The sequence below is a fragment of the Etheostoma spectabile genome, chromosome 11 (genome assembly GCF_008692095.1).
Source record: "Etheostoma spectabile isolate EspeVRDwgs_2016 chromosome 11, UIUC_Espe_1.0, whole genome shotgun sequence".
Taxonomy (NCBI): domain Eukaryota; kingdom Metazoa; phylum Chordata; class Actinopteri; order Perciformes; family Percidae; genus Etheostoma; species Etheostoma spectabile.
Window position 1 is genome coordinate 1,701,330 of NC_045743.1, and position 24,065 is coordinate 1,725,394.

Genomic DNA, 24,065 nt, shown 5'->3' on the forward strand with positions numbered 1-24,065 from the left:
GTGTTTGGGTCCTTTCTTCCATTCCATTAAAAAAAAAAACTCCACTTTTTTGTCTGATGCAGTGTCACTAAATCCACCATCAAACGTGGACAAAAACACGTAGAGTCACATCTTTACAGAACACTTTATTTACATGGCCCTTCACAGTGTAAAATAGAAACTTTATTCATGGAAATACTTACAAAATGGCCATTTTCCACTGAACATTCTCTTTAAATAGTACTCTAGGGTTATTTACATCTTTACAGTGTATTCAAAATACTCTTTTGGTAGCGGCCTCTTCACAAACAAAGACAAGTATGGCAGATTTTGGTCCCTGTCCAAGGAGGGAGGGAACAGAAGAGGGCTGCCCCCTGAATCAGAAATCAACTCTTGACCTCCAGACCTTACTACAAATTATTTGTGTATATTTGAGAAAATTGAACCGGCCTGACCAAAAAAAAGCATTGTTGAATTTTGCAACAAAAAGGTAGTATTTCTTTTAAATTACATTAAATAAACATTCTCAAATTTACACAAGTGCATTCACGGTTAAGTGACAAGAAGTTGGTTTGAGATTCATGGCAGGGAGGAGTTTTGGGGACTGGTTCATTATTTGGCAGCGACCAGCATATGTTGGGACAAGCTGGCATCCAAGACCTTAGTTCAACAACACTCCAGGGGACAACAGTTAGTGTTTCAGGCTAAAATTAAGATAAGCTAGAAATGGAGGGGGGGGGGGGGGGGGGGGGGGGGGGTAGCTCCAACAAATCTTATTGCTGATTATGATGCGTAAGTGTTAGTTCCTGAGCTTTTTGTCCCTGTAATACATCTGTAACCAATGATGTTGCATCATTCAAAATTATTTTAACTTTGTGTTGATCTCTCAGAAAACCTGTATTGCAAAAAGACACTTTTTTTTTTTTAAGTGTAACATTTCCAGACGTAAAACTGTGGATCAGTTTTGTCAAAATTATTCATTCTGGAGTTACTACTCAATATTAATCGTCAGTCTGGTGGGTAAACCACAAGTTGAAAAATTCATTACTTGAGCCAGGTCATAGTTGGCATAAGAGTGCTTCAGTTAGTGGAGTGTAAGGTAATTCCAACAGTCAAGCAGAACAACAAACTCATCATCCCACAAAACAAACAGTAGAAGAACTAAGAAGAACGGAAAAGAATATGAATGTAAGGGAAGAAAAGTGTTTCATAGGCATCTCCACTGGATCCTGTTTGACCCTGAGTTACCAACACACAACCTGAACCCTTCTACACTGTCGCTCCGTTACATCATCATCATAAATAAAACATGACTGAACATAACATTCAGGTGCAGGCTGCTATCTGTTGTTCAGAGAAGTCCTGGACTCCCTCATTCTATCCACCTCGTCCTCAGAGATTTTTCCCTTTGTCTTTTAAAAAGAAGAAAATCTAAATTGGAGGAGGAGAATAAGCGAAGGGGGGGGGACGCCTCAGGGCGGGTTGACAGATCAGAAAACAGCCATGCTCAAATGTTCTACAGGCCAAAAAAATGGGTAGACAAACACTTCACCTGTGGCAATATAATGCTTCCTCACTCCTGCTTTTGGATATCTGAAAACTTGCATCATCCAGGGTCAACACTGACTTTAGTTTAAACTGTGTGCAAATCAACGCAACCATCAATAATGTTGAGAGTCCACTGAAGAGGTGACAGTTTGAGAGCAAGATGCTGTACTGTCTCGTCTCTGCGGGCACCCAGTACGGGTGGGGGTGGTGTGGGGTTTCAGAAGGATGTGAGGCGTTGTCAGGTTCATTTTCATTAAGTTAAGTTTAGGAATGAGCCGGTCTCAGAGGTTGTCCACGTGGTTCATGTTATTGGATCTGTTGTGGATCTCTTCGAGGAAGTTTTCCAGTTGTTCAATGAGAACACGCTTCTTGAACCTAAAGCAAGGAACAAACGATAAAACCAAAAGTTTGTTTTCTGTAGCCAGTAAGTCCATTAAACTTCACACTTTCTCATGTCAGGAACAGGATGCTGCTGCTGATCACAGCTCTAGGATATAGAATTGGTAAAGGGCGGGCATAAGCAAAGATAGTTAAGCGATACAGGATCTACAAGTGAAATACAGGCGATGTGCTTCTTAAACACGTCTCCAAATGGTTCCATTCCAGCTTATTTAAGACAGCAGTGTAATACCAGTAATGCTGTGACATCAGAGGAGGGTATAACTCTGTACCTGGCCGCCTCTTTGATGATGTTTTGGAGAAAAATGAGTCGGGTGTCCAGAGTGCCCTGGATCTGCTTTAGGAGGAGGAAGATCTTCTCATAGTCTGAAAGAGAAGGTGAATGAGGAATAATTGCTCAATTATTGCTGTGTTTTCTCTGACAGCAGAAGTCCTTAAGTAAAGCTGGGTGTTAAACCTCAATAGGTTTTGTATACTGACCGCATTCTCCATAACATAACAAGTGTCAATAACTGTCAACTACCAGGTCTTCTTTACTTACTCTTTAGTCAGTTATTTGATAATTTAAACTATAGTTCTGCCAATTCTTTCTTTAATTCAGGCATAGGTCTTTAAATGGCTGATTATGTTAAGGCAATATGTAACATTTGTCTTCTTTTGTTAAATAAAAGTTAGTGGAGTTTTGAAGAAACAGGGTTTTGAAGAAATAATATGTTTATCTATCAAATATCGCACACACACACACACACACACACACACACACACACACACACACCACACACACACACACACACACACACACACACACACACACACACACACACACACACACACACACACACACACACACACACACACACCACACACACACACACACACACACACACACACACACACACACACACACACACACACACACACACACACACACACACACACACACCAATCTTGACCCAGCAGTAGTAGACCATGTTTTGCTACGTACGTCGACCAGGTTTCCTGATCTCCCTCGTGATGAGCGTCCTCAGCTCGTTGTTGACCTTTGAAGTCTCGATGTGGATGTGCTTCTTCAGCGCTGCAGGTGTCAGGTAGCGAGGTGGCTGGTCCTCCACCAGCACCATCTCTGCTCCTCCCTCGCTGCCCGGCGGTAGCTCGCCTGCCTGGGGTTGCCCGATTTCCTCTTCGTCCTCCTCCTCCTCCTCCTCATCGTCCCCGTGCCCTTGCCGGAGGTCCTCTAGTTCAGCGGCCGTGTGGTACTCCTGGTGGTTGCTAGGCTCCGAGGGTTGATCCAGCTCAGAGTCTGAGCTCTCATCTGAATTGTAGTGGTTCTGATTCAGGTGGTTGATGATCAGGTCCGGTTCAGCTGCACTGTCATTCATGTCCATGTCTGCAGGTTCAGAGATTTAAAAAAAAAAAAAAAACACTTGTTTATTTGGTTGAGCACTGAATTACGATCGACTTTGACTGACATGAGACTGACATTTTTGTTGCTTTTTCAGGCATTTCTGTATCATTTGTGCTAAGTCAAATACATTGAAGAGTTAGATTGCATAGTTAGAAAGACATGTAATTGTACCTGTTGGCCGAGGGCTGGCAGGTGGTGTTACTGGAGGGGTGTAGGCTTTTCCTAGACGCAGCAGAGGCGACATGCAGCGACGTCTCTTGGGCCCTCCGCCAGTCATGTTGCTGCTGTCGCCTGGTCTCTTACCCTTGTTCTGAGGGCTGGTCACAAACTCATCTGCCTCGTCGATCATCATGCCCTGAGAGGGGAGTGAGGAAGGTGCTCAATTTACATTTTTCTAAATTAACAATTTTTGTCTGCTACTCATGAAAGAGGACCAGGGTTGTCATATATATCAGGGCCGATATGTTACCTTCTTGTCTAATTTGAAGGGGTTGCCAAATGTGTGGAGACGTTTGGGCTGTTCAGGGTCTGCGTCTCGAAGAGGCTGAGGAGCAGCTTTGAGGAAGTCTTGATAGTTGCCCATTTGGGCTATTGGCACGCTGTGGAGCTGGTCTGGACAGGAACACACACAACACACACACACACACACACACACCACACACACACACACACACCACACACACACACACACACACACACACACACACACACACACACACACACACACACACACACACACACACACACACACACACAACACACACACACACACACACACACACACACACACACACACACACACACACACACACACACACACACACACACACACACACACACACACACACACACACACACACACCACACACACGAGCTGTCAGTCTTTCTCTTTAATACCATTAGAATTTCATTTGTTTAAAATAGTTGAATATTCAAATATGTAATGCTCATTTGCAGCCTGCTATAAATATGTACTACACTACTCAGACTTATGCATTGTCAATGCCACTATGAGCATGCGGTTGTTGTTACACATTCTGTCAAGTAGAGGGACTTCTAACGTTAGCCTGGCCTTGAGGGGGATCTAAGTCATGGCGCATTGCATTTCTGGCCGCTCTCTGTTTACATTATTTTCCACCATGCACACAGTGACAAACACAAATTAGCGGACAACTCTGTAATGAAACATTATCTAACAAGTGGATACAAGCAGCTCTGTTGTAAAGGCTAACGTTGCTCGGTTAGCACAATGACATCATGTCAGAAAGCACAGCCTAAACGATTTGTCATAATCTAAGTAAAAATAGTGTTAGCCACGATGCTAACGGCATTGATAACTAAGGCAATCGTGCTGTCACTACTAATTTAGTGGTTTAAAAGCAACCCGTTTCTTGCAGATTGTGATGTTACTGAGAATACAGCGGTTAGGTTATATGGTAATATGAAGTCAATGCTAACTCTGACAGCTGTAGGGCAGCTAACATTAATTTTAGCCGTCTCCAGGAAGCTCCCAGCTAAGTTAAGAAACCAGAACGAGCAAACTATTGATAACATAAGCATTTTGGCTCGGGGGATGACAATTTTAAAGTCATGTTAAACTATTTCCATTCCTGCTTCCGATTTCCAGCCGCAGCCTGTCACTCCCCCCTGTACTAGCGTTACTCTGTGTGTAACGTTAGCTCACAATGCCACAATTGTGTTTCTCACTCCACTAACTTATTGTTCATCAGACATGACATAAGAGGAAGATTAGCTAATGTTAACCAACCTATTAATCTAAAAAAGAAGAAAAAAAAAATCCCATTTGAATAGTAATTTCAGCATTCGAATAGTATTGATTTTTTTACTTTTCAAATTATATTCAATTTTCGAAATTTTTTTCAACAGCCCTAACACACATAATTGTGCATTTTTTGCTCCTAAGTCAATGGTTGATGTTTTCACCATAACATCAGTTTTGGGTGTGGTTACAGGAATACCAGTGCACAATTATGACCAAACCCAACAGTGGGTGTGAGAAAAAAGTTTTTCCACAGTGACTTACCTGAGTCCTGCCCTCTGAGAGTACAGACGCTAGTGTTGAGCAGGTTCCTCCTCATTCGGCTGAGCTGATCCAGCAGATGGCTGCGGGGGATGTCGTAGGGATTTCTAAAGCTCTGCGGCTTCAGGCCCTGATGAGGACATAACACAGAGGGCATTCTAAAGACAGCGATGTGAGTTTAAATTGGGCTAGGAAATATGGTCGTTTCTCATGAAATACTGTTGCACTTTGGCTATAACAGAGAGGATATACAGTGGATACTGTCTGAAAGAGATGAGCATTCTTCAAATGACAAAGCCCTCAAGCAAGCAACCAAACACACTTAATCTCAATAAACGCCTCAAGGAAGATTGTTGGCTGGAAAACCAGGAAGGCAGAGAAAGTCGAAGTAGAAGGTGAATGAGTAAGACTTTAGCAAGGAACAAGACTATCACAACTGTTGGAGTAATGCAGTTCAGTATACAAGAGTAAAAGAAAATGTTGAGTGTAACCATGACTGAATAACTCTTGCTTATAGAATCCGTTTATCTTTAGAACAGCGTTGATTTTAACATGAATAATGATCCAATGTTACCTTGTTGAGCAGTGCCAGCTGGAAGCCCTGAAACTCTTTGGGGTTGAGCTCTAAGGGCAGAGTCGGACCCTCCCCAGAGAGACTCTGCAGCTGCTGGATGAAGTCCCTGCGCTGGGCCAGAGAAATACCTCCACCTCGCCAACGCACCTTGATGCCGGCCTCGGGTGGCTGTTTCTTACCAATCAAGGCAATCAGGCGGTCATACTCAATTTTTGACTGGAAATGTAAGCAAATAAGTAATATGACTAGATGCATTTGGAAAACAGTCACATGCAGTCTCTTACTTAATGTATAAACAATTCAAAAATATGTACACTAGGATTGAGTATCATTTTTTGATACAAGGGTCAATATGTTTTTGAATTTTTTGGCACCCACATCAAAAGTTAATGTTTTCCTTACTTTATATTTGCTTCTATACAATTAACTATAAAATTAAGCATACTATTAACAAACACTTTATCTATTCAAAAGAATAAGTAACCAAGAATAAAAATCTCACCATGCATTTTGTTACTTGACGGTTTCAAACACTTCTTTGTCTGATATTGTCAATTTACTTAAAGGTTTACTCAAATAGGAGTAAAAAATGCCTTTGGGGACAATTTTTAGCTTTGGATTTGTGTGCTGGTAAGTGATTATGGCAGCAGGACAGTGGATGTGAGACTGACTACAATAAGAAATAATAAGGTGCATTAGGCTAACATACAGACAGCAGATAGACACTGATTTTTCGTGATACTCTTGTGCCCAAAGGTAGCAAGACAAAACATCCCAACTTCTTACCTGTTGGCTGAGCTTCTTCAGGTAGGAGACAACGCTGTAGCTCAGCCCATACTCCATGTTGTCAGCCAGCAGGTTTGGTGCTCCCATGATTCTCAGAGCCTTCCTCAGGGACTGTGGGAAGAAGAATAACAATAAGACCAATGCATATCTTTCATGGTTTTCCTATTTGGCACAAATAATTTAAAAAAAAAAAAAAAACGTAGAGACGCAGAATGATGAGCTCAAGTCCACTGACCCCGATGTAATACGGAGGCATGGTCTTCAGGTAGTTCTCAAAGGACTGCCGCCATTTGATGGTAGGCTTGAACTTGTGCACTTTGATCAAGTCGTCTGCCAGAAAGAAAACAAATTTAGACTAAAGAATTACATTCATATGAACTGTATAAAAAGTAAGAAATTTTACATTTCTTACTTTCCAGGGATTCATTTTATTTTCTAAAGCTTGTGCCAAATAACAATGAATTTAATGATTTAACGATAATGACCCTCTTACTATAATGGCAGAGGAATGCATGACACAAAACACAAGCACTAAAGACTGGTCCTATATCTACTGCCCTCTAAATGACAATTAACGAGATAGTACAAGAAAGAAATTATGTCACAGGAGCACACAATGACAGTAAAAATGAGGGAAGAATGACAAATGTGACATGGACCCGCCAGTCTTACCCAGAAGTGGCAGAAGCACGGGGTAATTGTAGGGCATCACAAACAGGTTGACACAGTTGAGAGCTGTGCTGGCCTTTAAGTAGCCAAAGGGTTGGCCCAGGTCACTGTATTTGGCACTGTTACACACAAACACCTAAAGACAACAAGGAAATCAGTCAACGTGTGGTGACATTAGATCTCTTCAACCAGCAAACACAAACATATGACATGCAGACGGTTGTTTTTGTAAACTGTCTCAATAAGCTGCTGGTTCACTGCAATAGGACCCTGAACGTGATCTGTAGCCTGAGCCATGTCCATGCACCTACTGCTAAAAAGTATGAACTATCTCTACCTCTTTAAAAAGAAGACTGCACTCTAATCACCCACTTTTGAAGCTAATGTTTTCACCTCAACTAACCTCTGGCTAAGTAGAACACTTTTCTTTTTTTTTCTCGAATTTATTACTGTAAAAATTAAGTACCGTACACGTTTCCATTAATGTATTTAACAACCTTCATTTGTAGAGGGCGGACAAAAACAAGTCAAGTAAATGTTTACAGACTGGTCAGCGGCCCCCTGAGGATGTACAGCAAGAAACAAACGAGTGGGATGAATAAAAAATAGAGCGACAGCTAGTAAAAGGATAGAAAAACACAAGATTCACTTGATTGTCCCACATTGTAGAAACGTTGGTTTGGGCCTTCACCCATGATGCATCCATAGAACACATTCCACACACATAAAAGATGAGGTTAAAGCTGCCACAGGAAACAATTACTATTTCCGAGGACATACTAATAGAACACACACTGATGCCAAAATAGATGGAAAAAAAAGAAACCTATAAAAAGGTAAGTAGACTACAGGGATAGAAACCTTTAGTCTTCCATGCAGTCTGCATGAGTCGGACTTCCGCTGCACAGAGGGGTTACCAAACCAAGCGGTGCTGCCGTATTTTATTAGGCTCTCAAAGACCGCCTGATAAAAGACTACCGTGAACTTCTTCTGATCAACACCATGAACCCCGAGTCGCAAGAAGTGCAAATGTTGTCGTCTGCTACAAAGACCCTAAATGTTCGCAGAAAAGTTTGGTCTGAGGATGGCAGCAGAGGACACGCCATGCTACCTAAATCATAAGGTTTTATTCTCTTAGAATTACAATATTTTGAGTTAACAACAAAAAACATCTGGATGTTAGATGCTGATATTTAGCGCTTTTGTTTGTTTATATGTTGGTGCAGAGACATGGAACGTGCTAACTAGTGCTGTCAGTTAAAAGCGTTATTAAGGGCGTTAACGCAAACCCTTTTTAACGGCGTCAATTTTTGTATAGAAAGATTAACGTTATTTTTGGCCTAGCAAACTTTGTCGTTTTTTTTCACATGCTGTTGTAACAACTAGTAACATTAGAAAAACTACAACACCACACCAGATCTAGCTAGACCGGAAACAAAACAACAGGCGCGCCGTGCACACTTGTTTGGGCTTGCGAGCCGGCCAAAGAGTAGTAACGTTACGTTTTGAATGGATGGCGAGCGTGAGACGCCGAAATGAAAGCCAATGAGATTCTGAATGGAAAGTTTACTTTTTTTAAGTCGCCAAATGGTTCCACTGACAAGACCAAAGTGATCTGTGTGTTTTGTCGTTGTGAACTGAGCTATCACCGCAACACGTCCAGTCTAAAATACCACTGGATGGCCAAGCACACAGCTGATGCCAATTCTCCGCCCCCTCGTCAAAGTATTTTTGTTACCATTTTAATAATAGTGTTACATTTTTGAGAGATTATTTTCTACAGGTGAGAATGTTACGTATGAAATTGAACACTACAGTAGGCTATATGCCAGTGTTTGTTTTCAATAAAAAAAAAACATTTGCACAAAGCAAACCGATCCACTTTACCACGTTGAAAAGAGCATTAAAATGAGAAAAAATAAATCAAGGGACATTTAGAATAGATTAAAAAAAAAAAGTTAGGACATGACATTATTATGACATTGTTATGACATTAATGCGATTAAATATTCTTTAAGTCCTTTCCCACAAAGCGTTGGTTATTTTTCTTCTGCTATGGTTGTGATGGTGCTGTACCTGCCAGCAGGTGTGCGGGGACTTCCTCTCCAAAATGTACTGGGTGAGAGGCGAAGGCTCCAGCTCATACTTGTCAAAGGGCACCTTGTCTATCACCATGGGCTCCGCGTCCAGACAGGAGAAACGAATGTGGGGGTGGGCTGAGCGGGGGGGCTGAGTGAGGCACAGAGGGAGAGGTGAACACTGTTAAAATACGGTTATATCACATTAACATTCTGACCTCTAAAATCGTCATGTACCCATAATAACAGATAAAAAATACTGTTATTGATCTCCCATCTGAACTCGGGATTATTGGTTTAATTCATTTTTTCTGATATTAAGAACATAAGATGTTAGAGGCATCGTTTTTGTGTTATAAATGATATTACTGTTCAGTTATGTTTCTGTTTTCATGTTATTTTATAGTATAAGAAAACACATGTTTTCACTGTTTATTTATAAAATTCGAGTAAATTCAAAATGAAAAGGCGAAAGACAAGAAACATACTCGATATTGCCAGATACATATCTGCTATATTGCGCTGCTCTCTGCCATTGCTTTATTTGTTCCATTGTGCAATATATTTGGGCAGTGAAATTCTTTCTTTCTTTACCTTCAATACTTCCCTTTTTGCATTATTATTGTAAGAACTGTCTGACTTTTTATGTTGAGTGCCACTGTGGACAAACAATATACTTTTGTATGTCTTTTTTCCTTATATATTGCATCTTCATTGTGAATTGAGTTTCTTTGGGACATAAATACTTAAATCCAATCTTTGAAAAAAAAAAATGAAAAAAAAAGAAAGTTGAATTAAAGAATCTTTGTAAGGTTTTACAGGACTTTAGAATTATTTCCCTGTTGCTCTAGGACCTAAGTGATGAATACAACTGTCAGTTACAGTATATAAAGATTTACTGTAAGTTGACAGTATATAGAGATATACTGTAAATGTAAAAAGGTACTATGAAAGATGCATGGTCAAACCATACATTTTTATGATTTGGTGATTTAGCTTTTTTGATTCTTCCACAAGTTTCTTACCAGCGTGGGGGAGTTCTGGTCCGGCCAGAAGGCCTCAGGGATGGGCCAGTGACCAATGGGGACACCGGTTTTGGGGTTGGGTCTTACGTAAATCAGCTTGTGACAACAATGCCAAGCTTGTGGACCGGACTTCACCACTTCAGCTGGAGCATCTGGACAGACAGTAACAGAGGAAGCTGATTTAACAGGTCAAACAACCAGCAGCCATTTAAGACAAAAAGGTGTTTGTGAGGTATGAAACACAACATGATGATAATTCGGATTAACTGTAACAGGATTAACTGTAACAGTGTGTGGGCACTTTAAATATTAAGTTGGGGCTTTAAACCATGACATCCCCCAGTTGCTTATGAACCACAGTAAAGAAAAGCTCAGGGGGGGGGGGGGGGATTAAAAAAACAGGGAGCGAGAGAGAGAAAAATGATTCTGTACTAATCAAACGGATGCAGTGCAGAAGTTGTGCGTCTCTTACCCTCTAAAGGAGGAGGGTCAGGCCCAGTCTTCTCAAAGTTTATAACCACTCCACTCTGGATTTTCTGCACCAGAGACTCTAGACACTGATTCAACATTCGCTGAGAGAACACGCTGTAGGAACGTCCTGCAACACAGACACATTAAAATTATGAATTAATGAAACCGGATTCCAATGGCTTTAAATGAGCAGTGTGTAGGATTTGGGGAATCTATTGACTACATTTTCACAAGTGCATATCACCTGAAACTAAGAATTTGTGTGTGCGTTATCTTAGAATGAGCCCTTCACATCTAGGGAGCAAGTATCTTTCCACAGAGCCCGACATGTTGCACTGCCATGTTCTACAGCAGCCCAGATAGGACAAACCAAACACCGTAGGTTCTACTAAGCAACCTCATTGCTAGATGCCACTAAATACTAAACAATGGTGCTTTAACTTACAATTGAAAAAGGTACTGAATCCACTTATGAAAGATGAATCCTTTCAACTCTGTTAATGAGTTTTATCTAACACTCTTAAGGCTGCACAAATTCCTTTTGGGCCACTAGGTCAGAGTGGAACAAGCTGAAAGAACAAAATTTTACATTCCATCAAATTTATGAGTTGTTTTAACGTTGGCATCAGAACACATCCATCAGACATTATCATTTACTAGATCATAGATCATGTCTGGTCACCAAATGAATTTAAGTCCAATATTCACATTTAGCTCCACCAACTCAAAAAAATGTCTGGCTCTTTAGCTGCTAGATGCTCCGCTCCAGTCCTCTTCACCTAGTCACTAACTTTGTCTCTCTAATGTTTGCTGCTAAGTGGGTAGAGTGCAGTAGGTTTATCCGAGCTTGTTAACAGGAAACAGCTGCCTACTGCTGCTGGAACAGGGTAAAAGCTGAATCACACACTAAATGAGCCATAAAAAACTAAACACTGAGCTATACAGTATACTGAAAGCTAAATGCTGAAAAGAGCCTGGAAGGCTCCATGAAGCTGAGGGAAACTACAAGAGATGGGTGATAATTATCTGTGGGTTTGTTACAACGAGCGACCACTTTTACATAACATGTAGTTAAACATAGTTTGGCTATTAATAAATATCTATAAAATCTAAAGTAAACTTGTGAAACTCAAGTTTTGAAAGACAGATTACATTTAGATTTTCCATTTAGTAGTCCTGGGCAAAATGTTTCAAGACTGATCTTTGCATTTGCATCATTTGCTTTTACTCAGTGAATATTTGTCCATTTGTATAAAATGTTACATGTAGACTATGGTGACTCATCAGAAATAGTACAGCATAGGCTACGTGATGTGTAAATGATTATTTTTGTGGGGAAAGAAGTATGTGATAGCTAATTGCTTGTGAAATGAAAAGAAGGTTCAAGGATATATTCTGGGAAGCACTTTGACTTCTTAAAAGAAAAATCAAATTGACGCAAAGTTAAATAAATGAAGGAAGATCAGTGCCAATATCCATCCCAATTATCTAGATAAAATAAGTGAATATAATAATAAAAATAATAACTCTGAATGTTCTGCATGTTGCTTTTCTTGTGAAGGAATAAAGATTTAAGACCTAAAGATTACAGAATCTGGATAGCTTACCAACTTAAAACCAGATCTAAAATGGTACCATCTTCCAGAAACCAAACCTAACCATGAATTTATCAACCACCTATTAAAATTACTAAATAATCCTGGTTAAAAGCGCATTATATTGAATGTCGAATACTCTTAGTTTAATTCAAAATCCAGCGCTGGACTACAGATACAGAACAAGTGCTCTCGACTTAACACTGTACTCAATTTCACGGGGCTCTATCAGTCCTTCACACTCACTACATGTTACCGGCATGCAAAGAGGTACATTTGCATGAAACGTAGCTCTCTTAAGCTCTGAATCTGCTTCAGTTTATTTGTCACAGCATCAGTCACAGGGCAGCAAAGGTTGCATGAGTAAAGACCGTGAATCAGACACACTGTCTTACAAAGCTACAACTGATTAGTCTTATTCAGCCTTCTGGCCATTTACTGCCTCAAACTTCACCTCTGATGACCTTGTTATGCACCCATTCACTCACTCATTTTCAATAGGCCGTGGCTTTGTGTCAGGTCTGCCATCAGCAGTAATGGACAGGCAGCATGCACTGTAGACTGTCACTGACAATGGAGCTGTGTCATGTTCTGCATTCAGCACCACTGACTGCTACACAGAGCTTTGGCGTGCTGTCTCTATCTCTGTCTCTCTATGTGTGTTAATCTTGACCTGCCATCAGCATCATTCTAGTCTGTTCCTCCTGCCAGCTGCTTCCAACACCAGGCAGCATGAGGACTGGAGACAGGAGGGACACAAGTCTACTATAAATGGATGTTATTTGAAACTGGTAGGTAGTAGGTACTGTAGGCAGCCACGGTTGGCCTGGATAGAAGTATTTTGATGTGTTGTGAGTAAGACAAAAGCATTTCCAATCCTGGACCATGAGGGAAAATCTGAACTTTCTAACCTTAAATCAACAATTGCTCCTGAAGAGTACTTGAGCAAAGCCCTGAACCCGTCCACAACAGCGATAGTACAACTGCTCAGTGGTTGAAACAAGAGCATACTGTGTTTGTATTGTGTTTTTTTTTTTTTTACCTTCCAATGAAAAACCTGTAAACACAAGTAACTCTGAATGTTGAGCAAGATGGTGCAGAGACAGAGCTCGGGGGTGTGTGCGAGTGAAAAACAGCTGCCAAGGCGAACTTTACTGGCCTCACAAAAATAAAACTTCCCTCTTAAAAAAAGCCAAAACAATAAAATAAAAAGTCCAGATTTATTGTTATTCTCCTTCTGTGTATTGATAGATGTGATTAATCAGCTGGTGTTAATAAATACTTTGAGCTTGTTGCAGTATGTTTCACTGGGCTGTGCTGTAGAAATGAGGTCACTCCCAAGAGGAACATGCCTACGATGTTTTTCCAAGAAATATTATAATGAATCCATTTAGAAATAATTGGCCATACTTGTAAATAACAACAAGTAACTTAAATATCCTGGTGTACACATGAACAAAGAATATTTGTTGATGTCTTTATAATAGCCAGCTGTTTGAGATGATTGAAGAAAGGTAAGAAAGACTATGTAGTAGAAGAGGTTATTTCAAAATGTATGGGCTAAATGCGAGATGATGTAAAGTTAATGTTATTTATACGCTTTCCAGACTTAACTGTAAAGCGCTTTAAATCATGAGAACATTACCATTCATCACACATTAGACACTGGCAGTACGTACAGGTTCCACTGCTCACTCAGATACGCATCTTCCATCCAATCCGCACCGGGCAACTCTGTGGTTCAGTGTCTTGCCCAAGACACTTCGACAAGATGCAGGCAGGATCGAACACCAACCTTCATTGGCATCAACGCTCTACCACTGAGCACAGCCGCCCGAGTCTGTTTATATTTATTAACCCTAACCCTATGCGGGTTAGGTTAGCTTGTCACAGACCGATTTAAGAAAGGATTGTTCAAATCAGTTGAGAGAAGTTGAGATATCATGTGGGCACCAGAAACACTGGATTCTACTGTTCCTATTATGCAACTCAATAGCATCTTTCATTAAACCTTCTCATCCCTCATCTTTCAAACTCCATTTCCCTAATTTACAACACGTCTTCAGTCAAATATTTGAAATCCAAAATCTAACTCAAAAGAACTCTTGATTCCTTTTCAGACTTGACAAAGCTGCTCTAGAGCTGCAGATATTATACTATGTAAGTACTTCCCATTTCAAGTAAACCCCCCTTCATGTGTAAAATCTCTGGTGTCCCTTTAAGCAATGCACTCTAGAAACACACATTATACATTAACCAAACAACACCAGCTTTTGCTCAGTCCGCCTACCTCCAGTGACCTCACACATTGGGGTGATTGGAGAATCGTCAGGGGGGACGCCACCGAGGGGTTCGGGCTCCACCGAAGCGTTACCAGGGATGCGCAGCACCAGAGCAAATAGACGCTGGTCCCAGCGGAAGGGCTCCTTGGTCAGTTCACTACCTGGCAGCGGGGTGGTCAGAGGCAGATGGAGCTGCACGATGGAGGAGCGAATGTTAACGACACAAAGACAAATGGATCATTACTAGAGACAAAGTGTTGGACAATATACAGTTCATACACCAAGAGACAGAAATATGTCAGAGATTTTGCTTTATACCAAGGTAGCTCTTTCTTTAATATCACATGTTGCTTTAGACTGAAATTGAAAATCAATCAACAGGAATTTTATGGGAATTAAATGCCTTAATTTAACAAATATTTAATTCCCGGCAATATCCACAAACACATATTCCCATTTGGTCATCTTATCTATAGACCTTTTTTTCAAACAAACTTGCAGAAAATGTACTAAATCCAGAAAATATTGCTATTACAATGTAAAAAAAGACATAAACTGTATAGTGTCACAGAATATTTAGTTCATATTGCCCTCCCAAAATCTGGGTTGGCATCAAGTATACAAAAGCATATCTGTAATTATACAACAAAGATGAACTAATTAACATTTAAGCAAACCCTGAATGCAAACTGTGCTATTGGTGCCATTATAAGATCTCATAGTGTTGATGCATTATCCCTTCATGGCAACAGGCTTTTATCCATCATACTGCTCCTCAAATACAGATTCTGATTTTCTCATAAATTATCTTTTCAGACATTTCTTAGGCAGCTCAGACTTTTAAATATAGCTAGAAGAGCCGCAATTAAAGTCAAAACTTCCCACCAAATGTCACTCTGTAACTTGTGCTTTCTGAACAAGCGAAAGCCTGGAATTATCACAGATGGCATAAATTAGACTGTGGCTGAAGAATCAAGGATTTCAATGGTATGTGATGGACCTCCACAAGTTTTGCTTCTTGCGCGAAGAAAATTGAATACGTGTCTTAATAGATTTGAGTCCTCTCTATCTCACAGGGAGTAGCTGCATAAATATTCTACAGGGATGACATGACAACTTGCAGATGGAGGCAGAAATAAATTAATAAGGCAGAATAAGTTACTGAGTCACTGGGAGGACAGCTGTTCTCTGACTAGCAGCTCTCAAAAGGAATCATCGTGTTCACACAGCCCTTTAAAGGCAACACTACATGCTCACACTACTGATCTTTGTACTTCTGTATCATAACTAGGGCTAAAACTACTTTGATAATCAATTAAACTACAAAGATTAAAACATATGTATATATTCATTGTTTAAGTCCAAGCAGAATTGTCCAAAGAAATTGATTGTTCCAGCTTTTCAAATGGGAAGAATTACATTTGTATTTTATGTTACGGTTGATCAGACAAAAACATTGGGCTCTGGGAAATTACGGTGGGCCTTTTTACAGTATTCTCTAACATTTTAAAGGCCGGGGAATTCATTGATTAGTCTTAATGTGACAATTTGCTGATTTGTTATATATATATATATATATATATATATATATATATTTATGTATGATTGTATGTGTTGTTGAATTGTTGTTACATAAAACAAGCAATTTCAATGTGTCACCTTGGGCTTTGGGGAGTTGTGAGGGGGTATTTTCTTTGACACTTTATAGATCCAATGGTTGAGAAAATTGGCAGTAGATTAACTGATAATGGAAAAATATCATTTGCCGTTGGCCCTACAAAAACATGACTTCAAAGCTAAAACTGACTAGCATTACAGTTTCTATCTTTCTTGTAATGTGATAATATTTAGTGATAGCTCACAGTAAGACCGGCAATATGCTGTGAGCGTACAATATGTCAGTTTTGCTTTATAAAGTTATGGGATGATTCTGACCTTAACTATTAAAAATGGTTTGTAATAGTAGTTGTCCTGTGAGTTTAATTTTAGCCTCCGTGGTGACAGATCATAGGGAAGGGTTGGATGAATGCTTGTGTTAAAGTGAACATTGTGTGATCAGACAGGCTCCTGAGTTGTCATCCAACTAAGCAGGAAGCACTCCTGATGTTGGCTGACCTCGTCTTGGACTCCACCGCTGCTGGTCAACTTGTTGCCGTCAGTGATTGTGATTATAATGGCGGGTTCGAGGAAAAAAGGATTTCTTCCCTGCAAAATAAAAAGGGAGACAAATTTACAATTAATACTTAACCAAATTGGCAGACAAACGCAATGACCAAAAAGAGCCAAGTGCATTTACAGAAAACAAAACACATTAGAGTTTAGCAGGTGTATATTTATTGCATTCTAAGGGATAAATGAGTGCTGCTAAAGTATCATTATATAGATAAGTTAAAGGGGATCTATGTTAAGTGAGTGGCTAGAAAGAGAACCTTAACTCAAGGGAATAATGCAGAGAAACAGTAAGAGTACAGTCTGTAGCTATATTTGTGCATCTATGACGAGTATTATGCCCCAATGGCGGTGTACATTACCTGAGGATGTATGTGAAATCTCATTTTTGCTAGACCTCACATAATATTTCATGACACCAGCACTTCACACACTGAAAAAGTGAAACTGGAGCAGCACTGCATTTATCACCCTGCGGGATCTCTACAGAAGAACTGAGTGAACAGTGTAAAACCTCAACGCAGTCCTGTCAGCAAACAGAACACTGGACCTCACTGCAGTCATACAGTTTTCATAAAGGCCATCCTGATCCGGCAGCTCTGTGATTATTAATGGATGCGGACCCACTCAGTTTGGACTCAACCTGTAGGCTGTGGTTTCTGCTAAATGATTGCTCTGTCCAGTTACACAAACAGCCCAAAGAAAACAGAGCAGAATACTACCAAGATCCACAGTACTGTAGGTCTCCATGACAACCTTTTTTTTTTTATTTTTTATTACCTCCTACCCCCAAATCCCATTATATTGAGCACTTTCTTAGCATGCTAATGAGTTGGTGATGAGGCTAACTTGCCAGACGATACGACGAGATGATATCATCTGTGTCACATCTGCTCACTTAGCTTTACTGTTGCTATGCAATTAAGTGTTGGTCATAAAAAGGCCAAATGCAGCTATTAAATTATTTTGGGACATAGAGCAACAGCCAGCTCTGCTCCTGTAATCTTGTCCACTACAGTCTGACAGGTCAGTGCATTACCACATGTAGAGCTGAAACGATAAGCAACAAGTCAACAGAAAAAAGCCACTCAGGAATTTCATAAATACTCAAATGTGAAGATTTGATTCTTTTCTTTGTCTTATGTACTGAATCAGTGAATAGATTTGGGGATATTTGTCAGACAAAACAAGCCATTGGATGACATTACATTGGGTTTTAGGAAATTGCGACCCAAATGGTTAAACAAGAAAATAATCAAGGAATAAATCAGTAACTGGAGCCCCAATCATCTGGAGCAGACTTCATAGATGGGTCGTCTATGCAGTCAGCTACAGTCCATCTGAAACAGCAGGATCAGCTGATCTGTTACCACGACGCCAGGCGGATGGCGAGCCGTTAAAGCTCTGTTTATCACCCGCGCTGACACGATGACTTCCAACCAAACATCACCGGTCATATCATTTCTTCACTATCCTCCTTTCCAGTCCTCTATTTCTTCTGATCATTCATTGCTCTCATAATGAAACTGTGATAAGTGTCATGATAACCGGCTGGCTGGCTCCCTTCCTACCTCCAAACCTGCCTTCATCTCCCAGGGGAGAGTCATCTCAGATGCCTGGCAACCTGGAGGGCTCTTTGTTACAGCAGAGAGAAGCACTCCAGGGCAATATCAACTCCCCCACAGCCTTACTCCCTTTTGTCTTCTCCCTCTCTAACTCTCTGCCCAACTGAACGTCTAACACCTTTAGCACTTACGAACACGAGAAAGAAAAATCAAAGTTGACTTTTTCTTAATGAATTCAATTGGAAAGAATAGTGGATGCTATTGAGTTATTACACGGGGCACTTCAAATACAAATTTCACAGAGAACTGTGAAGCTACCACATCACTCTGGCTTGATTTACAGCCGTTGAAGTAAATGTATCCAGAAAAACACATAAGACACAGAGAAGTGAGTAGAGTCATCAGAGCGCTAGTGAAACTTTTGACAATTTTGACTGCTTAGGGTTAGCTTTTAGATAAGTTTGCCCAAGTTCAAAAGGAAAACATATATAGGGTTTCCCCAATACTATTAGTGTAGTGAATTGGGTTTTGGACTGTTGTTGGACAAATTACTGATAATACAAATAATTGTTAGTTTCAGCCATTTAACATGGGCACTTTTTTTTGGAAGGACATAAGCTAAATACAATAGTTACATTGGATATGACGTCAAATTTAAAGTGAGAGCATCATTCATTTTGAAACTGGCCTGCAGTTCTGAAAAAGCATAGGAGGAGGTCATTAAATTATAAATACTGTTAAATCAACCTGTCAGAAGTCAGTGGTGACCAGAGCAATAAACAGTAACCTTGACCTCAGCGTGTGCCTTTGCGTTCACAGGAATGTGTCTGTGTCACAGTGTGTAGTCTGTGTCCTTAACACTTATGCCAGTGTGATAGCGTGGTCGGTATTTGAAATTCAAACTGCCTGAGAGTGTCTAACATACATTATGTATGCTGTATGTATGCATTACCCCGGATGGTAGGGATCTTCTGTGTGTTACTCAGGAAATGCTAGTAAGCATTCACTATTGCTCCTCTCGACTTACCTCCATACTGGAAATCAGTCGTCCAGGTTCTAGATCAACCCCAAGTGTACGGACTCACCTTGCAGTCAAACTGGATATGGGCTAAACTTTAAGCTTACAGTAGTAATGACTATTTTGGCAGAAAACTATAATCCATTTCAAGACACTGGACAGAACACAAGAAAACCTCACAGGGTGATGCGATACATCGAATGGAAGCTGTTATTTGTTGCTTTCAAATGAGACTAAAATCGGGATAGATCCACTCTGGTCACTTTGTATTACACTGTACTAAGTGGCACGATGAAAGAAGATTAGAGAAGTACTCTTTTCTAGCCTTACATTTTCTCTTTTCTAAACTGTAAAACACAATCTCTATCAATCATACTGCCTCTCTCGCACAGTTTTAATTTCAAAAACTACCTCCCCTTCCGCCCTTGGAAGTCTGACCACACAGAGACGTGATCGTCATTAGACGACAATTTCTGGAACTGGGCCAGTAACATTGAATCAGTTACAGACTTTATGAGCTCAAAGAGTATTTGTTTGCCATATTTAGGCCCAACTAAGTTTTAATGCCAGCTGTGAAGCTGAGCAACTCTGCAGTTCAGCTAGTGGAGAGATTTGTTTTAAATTCACAAGTTAAAAACTGAGTTTTGCAACACAATGGAAATAACATCTATGAACTATTTTCTTTATGCCTACCAAGTAAAACAGTATGCAGTCTGAATAAATAGTCAAGCAATAAATTACACCTTTATGAAGGTTTTAATGTTGAGTTGTTGTTGAAAACTTTCAGAAAGATGACGACTCTCCCGTTATGGTCCTTTCAGATGCTGTATTCTTACTTAGAGGGGTTTAAAAATGGTGTCCATCCCATTTATGTCAATGAGAGTAGACTAAATATTAGAAACATCTCTCATCATATTACATTATAATTCAAAAACAATTCCTTCTCGACCATTAAGTCGAAATAACACCTCTCTGAAACAGCTTCAACAAAACTGAACATTTTAACCTTATCCTGGCAGGATCTAAAGCAGATCTGTCATTTTAGAGTGTTTTAGTTTTAGCTAAATGTATCTACTAAAATAACTTGAGTGCAGCTCTATGCAGACTTGGCTGTTAATCCCTCTAAGGCTGTGACAGATCCTTAAATTTCAAATCCATCGTGAACTTCTAGGGTTCAAGTGTCAAAGCTAATTTAAAGTTCTAATCTCTGTACATCTAAAAATGTTAGCATGGAGCTATACATGGTTGAAAGCGCATGGAGGCAGTATTTAACACCAAAGGTCCACATATCAATGGTTACTAAGATTGTTGCTGTTATGTTTGGGTCATGAGCACATTACTGAAAGTGTGTGGGGTCACAGTGGTTGATGCTTGTAATACTGGGGATAGGAGAAGAGGAGTAGGGGGTGGGTGAAGGGGGTCTGTGGGGACATATAGCACCTTGTCATAACACTTTCATCAACGTGACTTCTTCTCTGCCTCTTCAGTGCTACATACCTGTCCATAGTTGTCTATCCCAGTCACTAATCTATTAAGATTGAGTAAATCAAAAGCGGTCCTCAAGGACTGGCCGATAGATGTGAGTCCGGCTGCTTGGAGGTTCCTCAGCTCTGTCATGAATATGGCATGGCTCTCTTTCCATCCAGCCTTGAAAAAAAATAAAAAATACAAAAAATGTAGGTTAATAACATGCACAAAAGGTATATAACTACACCACTGTTGTGCGCACCAGACAACTTCTGCAGAAGTGGAAGGTTAACTTTTATTTTACTATGATTCTGCACTGATGAACATAAATATTTAGGTTGCTTCTCCTCAATTTGCCCAAGCCAAAACATTTGACAGCACTACAGTTAAGATCCGTTTCTATCTGGCTACTGCTCCCGGTCTGCGATCACAAATTACAAAGTGGCCATGTGTGCTGGGACTAAAGTAGCAATTTGGTCTAAACAAGTAAAGTAAGATAGTTCCCCCCCCCCCGCCCCCCCATATCACCTCGCTGTATAAATAACACCCAGAGTTCCTTGCTTCTCACATTGAAACAAAATGTCGGCCATGTTGTTAAAAGGGATATGAAAGCTCCTCCTGAAGATTTTCTCTACACACAATTGATGTGGTGATCACAACGTGGTGGGGCGATGGAGGGACAGTCAATCTGCGCAATGCAAAGCTGGACATGACCCGAAAACAAACTCTACCTTTATCCCGAACGGAACGTCTTCAAAATTTACCAACATATACCGGTCCCCTCGGCTCGCCGGATCTCTCCCTCTGAGCTGTGGAAATAGTAGAGAATTATTTACGGTTACCGAGAGATCGGGTTTGACAGCCGAGCTTGCAACAGTACAATCCCGCTAGGGATCTCCCAATATCAATGTGTCCCGTGGTTACAGTACCTTCATAAAAGTCTCAACAGCGCCTTTTGCTATGTCCAGATAGGTAGTGCCCAGATGGGTGCGCTGGTTCATTGAAGCGGACGTGTCTATCAGAAAAAGTAAAACGGGCATTGTGATGGTAATGACACGTTCTGCATGGACTTGGTGTCAGTACAACCGGCCAAAACGCAAAAAGGTCTTTTGTTCTCCTGCCGCCTGTATCACCTCCCAGCTAGCTAGCTAGCTGGCTAACTGTCTCACACATTCTTTCAAAAAAGTGTAAGAATAGTGAGTATAGAAGCCCTTTTCGGGCCAACTAAACTACCAACCTCAGACCCTAGGGGCAGGTTATTGATTCACGAGGGATTTTGATAATTTTTACAATATTTTGTAAATATTCCTAAGTTTCATAGTAAAAAAGTTCCCCCTCATAGTGTATCCCTGCTTCTCCCTACACTGAATGCGCTGTGCCTTGTGCACTGGTTTTAACCAAAGCCTCGCGCTGGACCCCGCCTACCAAGCGGTCCATCATCGTCACGTGTAAAGATCCTCGCTCCTCATTGGCTGTCAGATGCCACTTATTACCATATCCAAATAAGGCCAAAGCTGATCCTCTCGTGCGCATGCTTGCTTGTCTGAGAGGCAGGAATGCAAGGAAAATGTTCTGTACATGCATTATGTGTTAAAGGACATAACACATGGAGCGACGCACTCTTTTCCGGAGCATTGCCGTGTTGTTTAACCACATTATTCAAGAATGAGCCGGTGTGTGTCCTGAGAGCTGTTTACATAGCCTAATCAACATTTACTATATGTGCACGGGCGTGGGCTAATGTGAAAGACAACACCTACTATAGAGAGACAATAGAAGAAATATATATATTTTAAAAAACAGTTAAATAATAACCAAGGAATGCACCAAGGGAACACAGAAAGTACTCGCTGGCACTATGGCACTTTTTGGTTTTTGCTTTTATGTGATGACCAAGACAGTCCTTTCTGCGAAACGATGTGAAGGAACTGGGTTTAGCCGAATAGTTGCTGCAAGGGATTGACATGCGCGCGCACGCACTCACACACACTCTGCAGCTCTATATGTGCAACAACCTCCATATTTGCTAAAAATAAGAAACGAAAACTGTATACCGGTAGTTCCGAAAATAGATTAAATTAGTGAGACTTAATAAAGTAGGCTAGGCTAGCATGCAGACTTCTGTTGTCCCATCAGTTTTGGCTTCATACATGTAGTTTTGTCTTATAATGTACGAATTATTTCAATTGATCGTCTACTAGGCCACGCATCATCCTGGCTGATTAGGTTCCCCTCTTAATGCCACATGTCACTCAGCCAGACGTTTGCGATTGTGCAATACTATTTAGGCCTACATGATTAGCTCTTTGGAAAATAATATCATCACTTCCGCAAAAATAAGCGGAAACCAACCGGTGGTTGGCGTTCGCAAAGAGGAGCAATGTCTGCCTGATTGACAGAGTTTATTGTAGCAGCACACACACACACACACACACACGCACGCACGCCCATACACACACACACACACACACACACACACACACTTTTCCGGTGTGTCACTAACATGTCTTTCAGAATAAAATTGTTAATGTGGCTGGTGTAATGTGATCTAGAGGGCAACATTGTGCACCAGATGTATTGCCAGTGTGAACCAACTGATTGTATGGTTTAGGCCTACACAGAAGTGAAAAGTAAAGTAACCAAGTAACACACTTTTACTCAAGTATTTAGTTTAAGTTAGGCTACAGGTAGGCCTATAACCTATATTTGAAGAATTAGGCTTCCCAACATCATTGAAAGTGGTACTCGCTCCACCTCCACCAGCTTCAACATTAAAATAATGCGTACTTGTTAATGCTTCAGTTGGCCTGATTTAAATATAAAATGTAGCCTAACAAAACCCTCTGAAACTGGTCTTTCTGTGAGTAAGCTAGAGCCTCTTTGACACAGCAAGTCATTTTTTGCTTATGCTTCTATATTGGAAATTTGTTTTCAATGTGCACTTGTTTTCTATGATATAATGGGTTACATGTTTCAAATGGGCTATGTTACAAA

The 24,065-nt window shown here is 40.5% G+C and overlaps 1 protein-coding gene across 1 annotated transcript; it reads right to left on the minus strand.

Moving 5' to 3' along the window:
- Positions 1–112: 112 nt before the first annotated feature.
- Positions 113–22,425, minus strand: ints6 (integrator complex subunit 6). The gene is made up of 18 exons (XM_032529871.1): positions 22,001–22,425; positions 21,803–21,880; positions 21,102–21,251; positions 16,968–17,057; positions 14,861–15,044; positions 10,977–11,102; positions 10,505–10,656; positions 9,478–9,630; positions 7,405–7,537; positions 6,968–7,062; positions 6,733–6,843; positions 5,947–6,162; positions 5,376–5,502; positions 3,801–3,943; positions 3,503–3,686; positions 2,912–3,313; positions 2,199–2,292; positions 113–1,902 (listed from the first exon to the last, which is right to left on the minus strand). The coding sequence occupies exons 1-18, from the start codon at positions 22,109–22,111 to the stop codon at positions 1,809–1,811; spliced, it is 2,643 nt and encodes an 880-aa protein (XP_032385762.1). The 5' UTR covers positions 22,112–22,425; the 3' UTR covers positions 113–1,808.
- Between the last annotated feature and the right edge of the window lie 1,640 nt (positions 22,426–24,065).